Source organism: Microcaecilia unicolor, chromosome 5, assembly GCF_901765095.1.
Source record: "Microcaecilia unicolor chromosome 5, aMicUni1.1, whole genome shotgun sequence".
Taxonomy (NCBI): domain Eukaryota; kingdom Metazoa; phylum Chordata; class Amphibia; order Gymnophiona; family Siphonopidae; genus Microcaecilia; species Microcaecilia unicolor.
The window spans coordinates 214,633,168-214,647,333 of record NC_044035.1 but is presented as its reverse complement, the minus strand read 5'-3'; the positions used below and the strand labels follow the sequence as shown (position 1 = coordinate 214,647,333).

General features: G+C 41.5%; 1 protein-coding gene across 1 annotated transcript in view; it reads right to left on the bottom strand.

Annotated features, from left to right (window-relative positions):
- PLEKHG4 (pleckstrin homology and RhoGEF domain containing G4) overlaps positions 1–14,166 on the bottom strand; it is a 507,451-nt gene that overhangs the window by 106,692 nt on the left and 386,593 nt on the right. Inside the window, exons 20-21 of the mRNA XM_030205018.1 lie at positions 9,778–9,894; positions 6,501–6,749 (exon numbers count right to left, since the gene is read on the bottom strand). Coding sequence (XP_030060878.1) covers positions 6,501–6,749; positions 9,778–9,894 — 366 coding nt within the window. The remainder of the gene's footprint in view (positions 1–6,500; positions 6,750–9,777; positions 9,895–14,166) is intronic.

Here is a 14,166-nt window from a genome sequence, read left to right as displayed (position 1 = left end):
TAGTTGATGATGAGGTTTGCACACATGTCAGGAGGAATTTTGGTCCACTCCTCTTTGCAGATCATCTCTAAATCATTAAGAGTTCTGGGCTGTCGCTTGGCAACTCGCAGCTTCAGCTCCCTCCATAAGTTTTCAATGGGATTAAGATCTGGTGACTGGCTAGGCCACTCCATGACCCTAATGTGCTTCTTCCTGAGCCACTCCTTTGTTGCCTTGGCTGTATGTTTTGGGTCATTGTCGTGCTGGAAGACCCAGCCACGACCCATTTTTAAGGCCCTGGCGGAGGGAAGGAGGTTGTCACTCAGAATTGTACGGTACATGGCCCCATCCATTCTCCCATTGATGCGGTGAAGTAGTCCTGTGCCCTTAGCAGAGAAACACCCCCAAAACATAACATTTCCACCTCCATGCTTGACAGTGGGGACGGTGTTCTTTGGGTCATAGGCAGCATTTCTCTTCCTCCAAACACGGCGAGTTGAGTTCATGCCAAAGAGCTCAATTTTTGTCTCATCTGACCACAGCACCTTCTCCCAATCACTCTCGGCATCATCCAGGTGTTCACTGGCAAACTTCAGACGGGCCGTCACATGTGCCTTCCGGAGCAGGGGGACCTTGCGGGCACTGCAGGATTGCAATCCGTTATGTCGTAATGTGTTACCAATGGTTTTCGTGGTGACAGTGGTCCCAGCTGCCTTGAGATCATTGACAAGTTCCCCCCTTGTAGTTGTAGGCTGATTTCTAACCTTCCTCATGATCAAGGATACCCCACGAGGTGAGATTTTGCGTGGAGCCCCAGATCTTTGTCGATTGACAGTCATTTTGTACTTCTTCCATTTTCTTACTATGGCACCAACAGTTGTCTCCTTCTCGCCCAGCGTCTTACTGATGGTTTTGTAGCCCATTCCAGCCTTGTGCAGGTGTATGATCTTGTCCCTGACATCCTTAGACAGCTCCTTGCTCTTGGCCATTTTGTAGAGGTTAGAGTCTGACTGATTCACTGAGTCTGTGGACAGGTGTCTTTCATACAGGTGACCATTGCCGACAGCTGTCTGTCATGCAGGTAACGAGTTGATTTGGAGCATCTACCTGGTCTGTAGGGGCCAGATCTCTTACTGGTTGGTGGGGGATCAAATACTTATTTCCCTCTGCAGAATGCAAATAAATTCATATACTTTCCACAATGTGATTTTCCGGATTTAATTTGTGATGTGCTATCTCTCACTGTTACCAATAACCTATCCTTCAATTATGGGCTGCTCATGTCTTTGTCAGTGGGCACACTTACAAAATCAGCAAGGGATCAAATACTTATTTCCCCCACTGTATATATGCATTTTTCTACTTACAGGATCTTAATGGCGTTCAAACACTGTGCTATGATTGGCTAAAGGGATGCTTATATCATATGTTTTTTAAAAAAGGTGCCAAAAAATGGTATTGTGGAAAATGTTAATATAATTATGAATTAGAATGTGTTAACCAAAATAAACAATACAAATACCATGGAAGATACAAGATAATGTAGCTCAGACGCTTATGTCAAAATAGAAAAATCTATATATATTCCATACTTATATATTATAGTGGCGACGAAATTAGAAAAGTTGGAAATAATATTAAAAGCTAAAAAACTAGTCGATGCTGGTTGGCTGTTGTTGTTATTAGATAAAAGAATGGTATAGGTACAAGTGTGTGAAAATCATTGAAGCACTTACCCCCTGTCTTGTAAAACCGACAAAAGTAACAACTGACGAGCTGTTGGCTAATGTAAATGATGCAAAATAGTGGTATCAGAAACATGTCAGTTAAATAGGCTGGATGAAAGGACATGACATATGTCCAATGAATGTTAATGAAAGGACATGACTTTTATGCTGATGCTTGTGTGACGTGCTTGATGAGTGATTATTATGGATACCAGCTTGTCACCAAATGCAAAACATATTCTAGGTAGATTAATGATGTTTGGAATCCAGTGCTGTGAAGGTAAAAATCAAATATACGAGTGAACTAGTGCGTGCACATATGAAAGATATGCTAGTGTATCTTGGACGATGTATCAACGTCCGAGAGTTATGCTATGGCTAATTTACAGAGTATATACACCAGAAATCTGTTGGTATATCTGTTGATATATCTGATATACCAACAGATTTCTGGTGTAGCCATGGGGGCGACGATGGCTCCCTCCGTGGCTAACCTTTACATGAGTGATTTTGAAGACAGCTTTGTGTATGGGAGTCCATTATTTACCCATGTTCAACTTTGAGTACGATTTATTGACGATATGTTTTTGCTTTGGGGTGCAGACTTAGTACTCAATTTTTGGACTTTTTGAATGGATGTCACTCTCGAATTCAATTTGTACTGCATTGTCACGAAGAAGTTATTTCTTTTCTGGATGTACAAGTTAAGAAAATGATGTTCGGATTTTCCACTACAGTCTATCATAAATACAGATAAGAATATTTTTTTAGACTATCGAAGCTGTCACCCACCATCACTGAAGAACAGTCCTCCTTTTTTGCAGTTTTTAAGATATAGAAGAATTTGTTCCACAGATAGACAGTTCAGGTATCAATCGAGACTCCTATGAAGAAAACTTGTTGTGAGAGGATATCCTGATCAAGTGGTTTATCAGGCGTACTGTAGAGCTAAATACAACAACCGTGATTTGTTGTTGACACCTAGGACACCTGCACAGGAAGAAGAGAGGAGTCTTATTTATGTCATACAATATATGAAGAGTACCCCACAGGTTGTGCGAGCCATTCGGAAGCATTGGCCCTTGATACAAACGATTCCATTGTTCAAGGACAGTTTGAGAATCGCATATAGTAGCGGGCGGAATTTGAAAGAGCTCCTTTGGTTCTTCCACTTATCCCGAAGGAGGTAAGCACTGGCCTTGAAAGGCAATGTGGACATATGAAGTGCAATGAATGCTCTGTTTGCCACGTTATGCTTGTAACCACAGTTTTTCAGCATCCGAACACCAACAAGACTTACCGACTGCGAGATTTGTGATGCAAATATTTTATTTTTTATTTTATTGCATTTGTATCCCACATTTTCCCACCTATTTGCGGGCTCAGTGTGGCTTACAATACATTGTATTAATGGAAGTACAATTTGTTACAACTCGATTGTGGTTACATTGTTAGGCATTGAGTTTAAAACAGAGTCTACGTATCGTTAAGAGAATAATACAATGGAACAAAACAATGGAACAAAGGAAGAACAACGGATACTGATAGGACTATAGAACAATATCACGAAAAACGTTCGGGTATAGAATTTTACCTGTAGATTAAGTTTAAGTATGTTAAAATGAGAGTACAGATGAGAATGTATTGATGTATTACTAACATTGTGTGTAGACTTCATGTGTTTTGATCCTTTCGATAGATATTTTCGAAGAGATGAGTCTTCAATAGTTTGCAGAAGTCGGTCAGCTCGTTGGTCGCCTTCAGGTTACGTGGAAGATTGTTCCAAAATTGCGTGCTCATATAAGAAAAGGTTGATGTGTGCATCACTTTGTATTTTATGCCTTTGCAATTAGGGAAGTGGAGGTTCAGGAAAGTTTGGGATGATCTTTTAGCGTTTCTAGGTGGTAGGTCTATTAAGTCAGACATGTAGGCTGGGGCTTCACCATGAATGATTTTGTGGACTAGTGTGCATACTTTAAAAGTGATGCGTTCCTTGAGTGGGAGCCAGTGTAGCTTCTCTCGTAAGGGTTTCGCGCTTTCGTATTTTGGTTTCCCGAAAATGAGTCTGGCAGCTGTGTTCTGGGCTGTTTGAAGTTTCTTCAGTATTTGCTGTTTACAACCTGCGTATAGTGAGTTGCAGTAGTCCAAATGGCTAAGTACGAGTGATTGCACTAGGCTGCGGAAGACGGATCTTGGGAAGAATGGTCTTATTCTTTTCAGTCTCCACATGCTGTAAAACATCTTTTTGGTTGTGTTGTTTGTGTGATTTTCGAGTGTTAGGTGGCGGTCAATAGTGACTCCAAGGATTTTTAAAGTTTCAGAAATTGGAAGATTTAGTTTTGGTGTGTTTATAGCGGTGAATTCATTCGTGTTGTATTGGGAGGTAAGTATCAGGCATTGAGTTTTTTCTGCATTCAGTTTCAAACGAAATGCATCTGCCCAGGTGTTCATGATGTGTAAGCTTTGGTTGATTTCATTGTGGATTTCTTTAATGTCTTCTTTGAAAGGGATATATATTGTTACATCGTCAGCGTATATATGTGGGTTAAGGTTATGGCTTGCTAGAAGTTTTGCCAGGGATGTCATCATTAGGTTGAAGATAGTTGGTGAGAGGGGTGATCCTTGCGGTACTCCACATTCTGGTGTCCATGCTGCAGACGTAGTTGAATTTGATGTGACCTGGTATGAGCGTAAGGTTAGGAACCCCTTGAACCAGTTTAGGACATTGCCTCCGATGCCAAAGTATTCAAGTATATGTAGTAGGATTCCGTGGTCCACCATGTCAAAGGCACTTGACATGTCAAATTGTAGAAGGAGTATATTGTTGCTGGTTGCAATCATTTGTTTAAATTTAGTCATTAGTGTAATTAGTACTGTTTCGGTGCTGTGGTTCGATCGGAATCCTGATTGGGCATCATGCAGTATTGAGAATTTGTCTAGATAGTTTGTAAGTTGTTTTGTTACCATCCCTTCGGTTATTTTGGTTATTAGTGGTATGGATGCTACTGGTCGGTAATTAGTTATTTCACTTGCACTTTTCTTTGAGTCCTTGGGTATTGGGCTGAGTAGAATATTTCCTTTTTCTTTTGGGAAAAGCCCGCTTTGTAGCATGGAGTTCACATGGTTCATTAGGTAATAATTAAGGGGTCCTTTTACTAAGGTGTTCTAAGCCCTAACATAGGCTTAGCACACAGAAAAAAGGCTTACTGCAGAATGCGCTAAATCATCCTGCAATAATTTCCCTGTTTGCTTGTGCTAATTGTGCGTTATTTATTTTTTTGGAGGGAATATGGCATGGAAGTGTTATCCAGCTAAGGCCAGATTCTATATATGGTGCCCACAAAAATTGGTGCCGAAAAAACCCTGCGCTGAGTGGTATTCTATAACCTTGCCTACAGTTAGACACGTTTTATAGAATACATGTAACAGCTATCCCACGACTAAAATTTAGGCACAGCCAATTATGACAACTAAAACCTGGTGTAAATGCCCACGTCTTATTTAGGTGCGGATCGAGCATATCCTGTAACAGTGTGTGTAATTTTCAGGAATGCCCATGACCTGCCCATGGCCCTCCCATGGCCACACCCCGTGTACTAGAATTTATTCAGAGCACTTTATAGAATACGCTTAGAATTTACACATGCCACTTCTAATTAGTGCCAATAATTGCTTGTTACTGGCCAATTATTGGCACTGATTAGCTTGTTATACAATTAAACTGAGCGCGCAAATCAGCTACACATATAGATTTGCACGCACAGTTTAGTCGCCGTTTATAGAATCTGGGGGTTAGTGCACTCACATTAGCGCATGCTAACTGGATAATACAAACTTAACGCCCTTAGCACCTCCTAAATAGGAGGCAGCAAGTATTCCCACATTATTTGTTTGTAAGTCCTCTGCACTAATTGAAAAATTAGCGTGGGACATGCAAAACTAAAAACAAAAAAATGCCCTATTTTACTGCCGTGATAACAATAGGCTTAGTGCATGGGAAAGTCCAGAGTTAGGACATGCTAAGCCCATTTTGTACCATAGCTTAGTAAAAGGGCCCTTAAAATAGTACATGAAGAACTGCAATGTAAGAAAATATGAACTATTTAAACTAATACACTGTTAAATGTGTTTTTCCATTAAAAGATCTTCAACATAGGAACACTCACTATACCAATTAAATGAACAGATAAGTCAAATTTTTAAAAATAAAGTGAGCTGCGATCAATGTCATAAGAACAGTACAAGCACAGCATAGGTAATTGTTAACAACCAAAACCAAAACAAAACCTTACAGTATTGAAAGCATTGAAATCAGTAGGAATCTCTTTCTTACCACTAAACGATAGCCAACTGGATCTCTTGCATCACAGGCAAAAAAATCATAGTTAAAAATTATAGCAGATGCCGTGACACTATGTTATCCAGAACACATGCAAATTACAGTATTTTATAATTTACATGCTTACTTCTGCACTTTGCTCACATTCTGCCCATGTGCACACCCATCATATGTGCCATCAAATCATGGTGAGTATTCTGCATTAGTCAGTATTCCATAAGAGGTCAGTTATGTGCATATGTGGCCACTTACACACATAAATGACTGGAATACTGCCATTTCTGTGTGCCCCTGCTTTTTAAAACTAGGCAGCTTCTTACAGAATTACCGCCATAAATGCTTTGCACAGTAACTAATTCTGACCTTGCACTGTAGAAATCTTGTGCACTGGTTTGAACTGTGTGTCCCCATACTACAGCAATTCCTTCATATGGTAGCAAAGTGTAAATTCTTACTCATTGATGGCTGGCTACTTGTCTCATGCTCTTGCTCGTCTTCTTCAATGCAGGTGCTGATATGGAAGGGGCAAGTGGCAGTAAGTAAGGCCTGGTTGCCATACATGTGTAAGTTCAGGGGCCCCAGTAAGGAGGCAGAGGAGGTGGCGCAGGAGACTGCACTGCTGCTGCTGTGTGGCATCTGTGTTCGCCGATACGGAGTTGAGTGATCAAACATGGAGACAGCAATTGATGCTCTTGTTCTGGCTCCTGGAAGAAAACAGTTTAACAATTCTAGATGTATTTTCTTATGGTAGGAGTAAAACTTAAGAACATTAGGAGGGTAATTTTCAATTCAGTAGCAGTGCTTGCACAGCAAAGATGCACTTAGAGTCAGCCAGCATCTTTTTCTAATGTGGAATCACCCCTCACTAAATCCCATGGATTGGAAGGTAAATTTCAGTTAGGTTGGGAGGTTTGAGGGTGAAGTTGAATGAGCGTTACTTTTTTGACAGGAGTAAGGCTGTGTAAATGGAGTGGGTTTTGAAAAACTCTCACATATTTTTCTTTTTTACAGGTGGAGGGGTGCCAGGAGGCCATGGACCACCAATAACTTAAAAAGGAGGATGGCAGGAATCTCTTTTGGACTGCTGACCACTTTAGAACACAATGTCCTTGGTATGGAGTGACCAGTATATTGCCCTACTACAGCCAGGGATGTGTGAAGTTTCCAGCCATGGCAATGCAAAGACAATGGGGGTTCACAATACAATATATGAGTACCACAGTTTAGTAAGTCCCATGGTGATTTTCCTTCAGTAAAATAGCGTGAAAACTCAATATTTTACCAAAGCTTAGTAAATCAGCCTCTGTAAGGGCAATTCTATAACAGACCATCCACAATTAGGAGCCTGGAGGGCACATGGTAGGAGCCTATTCTATAACAGAAAGTAGGTGCCTACTTTTCTTTACAGAATACTAGAATAACCAGGTACATGCATGCTTAAGTGCTTAGTGTAAGCACTTTTGCCAGCCACTGAGCTTGAATAAGTGTTACCGCCTACATACTGCAGAAGCCTGTGAATACTATATTCTTTAGGTTACATGTGTAAGTTTGAGCTCTGCCCATGCTATGCCCAATCTCCATTCAGTTTACATCCCCCTTGCAAATATGCACTATAGAAGTAAAGCGGGTATTTATAGAAAAACGTTTAGATGGAATTTTGTCAGTTATGCACATATATACCATTATTTTACACACATACGTGGGTAGAATATTGGGTTCATCTTTACCAATTATTTTTGATTATCAAGGGGAAAAGATTACTGTTAAACCATTTTTTGTAGTCTTGGAGTTTTTTTGGATAGCAATTTGATTATGCAGAAACAAGTACATCAAGTTATTTCTACAGCTTTTTTTCAGCTTCGGGTTGTGAGCAAATGGAAAGGGATGGTGCCGCTGCATGATTTTCAGACAATCGTGCAGAGCAGGGGCGTATCTGCGTGGGGCCACAGGGGCCTGGGCCCCCGCAGATTTTAGCCTAGACCCCCCCTACCGTCGCTGATCTTTGCTGGTGGGGGACCCCAACCCCCGCCAGCCGAGGTCCTCTCTTCTGTTGCAGCAGGCTGCCTGCAAGCTGCAAAGCTTCCTGTTCTTCCGAGTCTGACGTGCAGGACGTCAGACTCAGAATTTGAAACTGAGTCTGACGTCCTGTGCATTGTACGTGCAGGACGTCAGACTCAGAAGAACAGGAAGCTTTGCAACTTGCAGCCTGCAACAGAAGCGAGGACCTCGGCTAGCGGGGGGTTGGGGTCCCCCGCCAGCAAAGGTAAGCGACAGCAGCGGGGGAGGGTTGGCGGCGGGAGGGAGGGTGGAGAGAGTCGTTGGTGGCGGGGGGGTCTTTCAATGGCGGAGGGGGTCTTTCAATGGCGGCGGGGGGGGGGGGGGGGTCGGTGGTGGTGGTGGTGGCGGCGGGGGGGGGGGGGGCTAAAATGTGCCCCCTCCCTCTGGCTCTGGCCCCCCCCTACCGCCAGAGTCCAGATACGCCTCTGGTGCAAAGCCTGGTCCTAGCAAAAATTGATTATTGTAACTCTTTATATTTGGGTATGTCATCATTTAGGATCCAGGCTCTGCAGGTCATCCAGAATGCCGCAGCACGTTTGATTGCTGGATTGTCTAGGTCAGAGCACATTACTCCAGTATTCAAAAAATTACCTTGGCTGCCTGTTAAGTTTAGAGTTATTTTTAAGGTTCTTGTGTTGATACACCAGTGTGTATATGGATTGATACTGACTATTTTTGTAAAGTTTTTAAAATGTACAAACCAGGTTGATCATTAAGATCTGAGAAATCTAATCAAATTTGCTTGCCTTCTCTAATGATGTATCACTATGTTATTACAAAGCTGCGAGCTTTGTTGATTGCTGGTCCCTTGCTATGGAATGCTTTGCCTGGACATTTAAGATTATGTGACAATATTCAGCATTTCAAACAATGCTTGAAGACTCATTATTTTTTAAAGGCCTTTCTAGAAGAATGAAGTGTACTGCAGAAAATCTATGTATTCTGACTGGATGGATATATTAATTGTTATTTGATGAGTGTTTGTTATGTTTTAGTGTTTTTATTGTATGTATGTACATATTTATTTAATAGGATTTATTTACCACCTTTTTGAAGGAATTCAGATCAAACATGAACAATTGGCAATTACAGCAGGAAAAATATTCAAATAACTATACAAAAGTATGTTTTTTTGTTATCCACTTTGGGTAAAGGCAGGATAGAAATACAATAAATAAAAAAATAAAAATAAATAAATGTAAAATAAAATAAATGTAACACCATTGGTGTGTAGCACTTGCACACATGTAAGTGCCAGTTGGGCACTAAGCAGTATTATACAAACTTAGCCCGCAACCCGCATAAGCACAACTGAAAGGGGGTGTACATTTGGGTAGAGAGCATGGACAGGACATGGGTGGGTCCCATACTTAGGCACATAACTTATAGAATACTATAAGTTATATGCTAAAGTACAAAATATATGCACTAACATTTAAGTCTGCCTTTTACATGGCATAAATGATAGTGCCCGAATGTTGGCAAGCAAATACCAACTTTCTCTCTATCTGGGCACCCAGATGCCAGTATTGAATTTGGACTCAGTGCCCTGCATTTTTGAACACCCAAATTTGGGCAACCTTTATTGAACTGCCCCCTTATATGTGCAAAGTTGGGGGAAGGACTGCGGAATGACATTATATGGAAGCAAGTAAGATCATCAGGTGCAAATACCTCTCCCTTTCATGATGTAGTCAATGGCTCTGTCATTAATTGCAGCATCACTTGGTTTTATATCCAAGAAAGGCTTATTCCCAACTCCCATTGATACCATCTCCTGCATTCTGATTTCTGAAAGATAAATGCAAGAGTCACGCAAGAACTGCACATTACAAGAGACAGTGAATAAGGAAACGAGCCCACCTTGACCTATCTGACACTTTTGAAACTAAAAACATAAGCATAAGAACACAAGCACTGCCTTACTGGGACAGACCGCAGGTCCATCAAGCCCAGTATCCTGTTTCAAACAGTGGCCAATCCAGTCACAAGTATCTGGCAAGATTCCAGAACAGAACCACAGATTTTATGCTGCTTATCCTAGAATATGCAGTGAATTTTCCCAAGTTCATCTTAATAATGGCTTATGGACTTTTCTTTTAGGAAAAGATCCAAACCCTTTTTAAACCCTGCTAAGCTAACTGCTTTTGTCATATTCTCTGGCAACAAATTCTAGAGTTTAATTACTCATTCAGTGAAGAAATATTTTCTCCAATTCATTTTAAATTTACTACTATGTAGCTTCTTTGTGTGCCCCTAGTCTCAGTATTTTTGGAAGGAGTAAACAATCGATTCACATCTACCTGTTCCACTCCACTCAGTATTTTATATACCTCTGCCATATCTCCCCTCAGCCGTCTCTTCTCCAAGCTTAAAAGCTCTAGCCACTTTATCTTTTCCTCATAGGGAAGTCATCCCACCCCTTTTATCAATTTTATTGCCCTTCTCAGCACCATTTCTAATTCCACTATATCTTTTTTGAGATGCGGTGACCAGAACTGCACACGGTATTCGAGGTGCAGTCACACCATGTTGCAATATAAAGGAATTATAACATTATCAGTTTTGTTTTCCATTCCTTTCCTAATAATTCCTAACAATCTATATGTGCTTTCTTAGCCACTGCTGCACATTGAGCAGAGGGTTTCAACATATCAACGATAACACCTAGATCCTTTTGCTGGGCGGTGACTCCTAATGTGGAACATTGCATCACGTAACTATAATTTGGGTTCCTCTGTTGATCACCATCATTGGAGCCGACTCTGTGGGTGCTGTGGGCGCTTGAGCACCCCCAATATTGAGAAAATTCCTTGTATGTGTCCAAGGAGGGGTTATTTTCATTGGGCTTAGCACCCCCAATAATTTTGAAAAGTTGGCACCTATGATCATGTTAGCTGTACCCCTCTCGCTCTGGCACAAGATGTCATCAGAAATAGAGCTCCAAATTTTCAGATGGCAGTAGTCGTGACTTTGGAACTCTACCCCAGAATGAAAGGGGTAAGCTACAAAAACTAACCTCTCCTCATAATCCCTAGGACCATGAGGGGAAAAAAACTAAATTCAGGATTATCCATTAGTTGAAGGAGTCAATGAAACTCTATTATATTTACTATAAATAAAACAAGTTTATTTAACACATTCTGATAATAATAAAGACTAGGAACAATAACATTTTAATTTCTAATCAAATTTCCTTCTTTTCTTATCACTATACTAGCTAAAGAATTTTTCAAATCAGGTTTAATATATTAACTTGTTTTCTCTTATATTTTTCTTTACAGGAATCACTTATTATACTCAAGAACTTTCAGATAAGTAACTTAAAAAACCATTTCTCAATTTCTTTTAAATTGAACCAGATAACAAATAAGCTATACAGTAAACTACTAGAATTGATACTTTGTGTGTTCTTTGTTTTTGTTTTCACAGGTACCTGTCTTCAATCTAGAGAAGCAAGCAAGGTAAGTATATATAGAATTGTCTTTGTTTTTCTCTATCTTTTCTTTTCTCTATCTTTTCTCTATTCTCTCAATAGTCACTTAGCTGATCACAGTTCACTGGACGTGTAGTCTGTCTTGCGGAGGGGCCCTTGTTGGTTCTCCAACTTCCAGGTTCTTCTTCCAGGTCTTCTCACTAAACCTATCTCTTAAAAACTTAATAGGAAGAAAAACCCTATCTATTCTCACACGTTGTTGATATTTTTAGTTCTAGTGAATTATTAGCTAATACCTAGGGCCAATTAAACTATTGAAATAAAATTACATAAAAATCCCTGTTCTGCTTCAAGCCTATACTAATCACTTAATTCCCTAAACTGAAGAGGCTGATAACCCTTTCAGTCCCTTGCATCCCAACATTCCTTAATCACTTTCTTATTCTCATATGTAATCATACCCTTTCCCCTATCATCCATACACTTCACTACCAAAACCAATCACACTTCATACCCCCCAAGTTTATTATAATTAATCAAAAATCAAATAAAACCCCTTTACAGACTTTTCCTTTAATTCACTATCCCTCTCACACTTTTTACTATCACACTAAACTCACTTTTTCACTTCCAATCACCAATAATCTCACACTTTCTCTCCCACACTGAGCTGCGCTTCCGCTCTCTTCAGTCACCAGCCTCTCACTGCCACTGTCAGTTAGCCTCATCTCCTAGGAGACCAAGCTTTGGCTTGGGATTCCGAGCATTGCTGACCAATCCCAAGCCTTTTCCAACATTCTAAACCCTCTAGCTGACCAGCGGAATCTTGAGAAGCACAGCAAAATCTCCATTTTATTTTATAATTTCCCATAGAGTTTAATGGGAAATTATAAAATTAAACTATAACTCCTTCCAATTTTCCCCAAAATACCCCAAATTTTCCCTGCCACTAAAACCCCGAATTCCCCATCTACCCATACTTTTAAATTTTAAAAATACCCCAATTTTCCTATCCGCCGCACTCTATCCCCTCTAACACCCCTCCAAAATTACCCAAATTTGTAAAACCCATCTCAAAAATTAATATACCCCTTCCTTAATCTACCCTGTCGAATTTAAGAAATTAACCCTTAATTAACCCCTTCAAACTAGCACCCCTCCAAAAAACCACCTAAAAATATTTAAATTCAAAAAACTAATCCGATAGAAAAATCAAGAAAAATCCCCTGATCATGAATCTAAAAACCAAATTTAAAAAACTTAAACCCCTGATTTTTTAAAAATCAAAAACCGAACTTATACAATTTAAAAATAAATAAATGGAAATTTTAGGTTAAAAAACCCCTTACCTTGATGTAGATTTTCAGCCCACTCGATGCCTACCCTCGGTTCCGGTCCCGGATGTCCTGGGGCGAAAACGGAGCTTAAAATAAAAAGCACCGAAGCCGGCCCAAAATTTAGGCCCCGGCTTCGGCCTAGTCGCGAAGACACGCGTTCGCGATTTGTGCATGAGGTGCGCCGCCTCATGCACACTCGCGCCAACGTCTTCTCCGGCCCTCTTCTCTTCGGAATCGCTCTTCACTCCCGGGGCCTCGCTCCTTTGCCCCGGGAGCCAAAAAAAAACCTTCAACGCTGCCCCATGCAGCGTCTTCACCCCCGCACCGGCTCCCAGATCCCGGGGACGCTCAATCGTCCCCGGAGACAGAACAACCCGGCGCCACCATCCCACTGGCCCCGCTTCGGGCCCGACTGCTCCACACTCCCGGAGACGTGCTCAATCGTCTCCGGGAGCCCCCCAAAAACCAGCGCTGCGTCTCCTTCCGGCCCCGAAAATGGACTCGACGACCCTCCCGAACTCGGGAGACAGAAAAAACCTCCGCGCTGCTTCCTGCAGCACTGGCACTCTCCAGACTCCATTTTCCCGGCCCCAAACCGCACCGGAACACCCCGGTTCTCTTCTTCTGACTCGGGAACGTACCCAATCGTCCCCGAGTCCCAAAAATCGCTCCGTTTTCTTCCCAGCTTTTTTTTCCCCGGTGTCCTTCTCTGTGCTGCCGCCCAAAACCCCCCGAAGCCCAGGTAAGTATTTATTTTTTTTTTATTTCCTAACCCCAGGTTACAATCACCATCTATTCCATGATATTGTACTCAACTGAATTTCAGAAATCTGCTCCATCTTCTTAACTCTCCTGTCATACTTTCAGCAAATCCTCTAGTGGTTCTTTAACTATCACTATGAGGGGCATAATCGAACGGGGTGCCCAAGTTTTCATGAGGGCGTCCTCGCAGGACGTCCCCGCGAAGGGGCGAGGAAACCCGTATTATCAAAACAAGATGGGCGGCCATCTTTCGTTTCGATAATACGATCGGGGACGCCCAAATCTCAACATTTAGGTCGACCTTAGAGATGGTCGACATAAATGTTGAGATGGTCAACCTTACAGATGGTCGTCTCCGGTTTTCAGCGATAATGGAAACCGAGGACGCCCATCTCAAAAACGACCAAATCCAACTCATTTGGTCCCAAATCCAACTCATTTGGTCGTGGGAGGAGCCAGCATTCGTGGTGCACTGGTCCCCCTGACATGCCAGGACATCAACCGGGCACTCTAGGGGGCGCTGCAGTG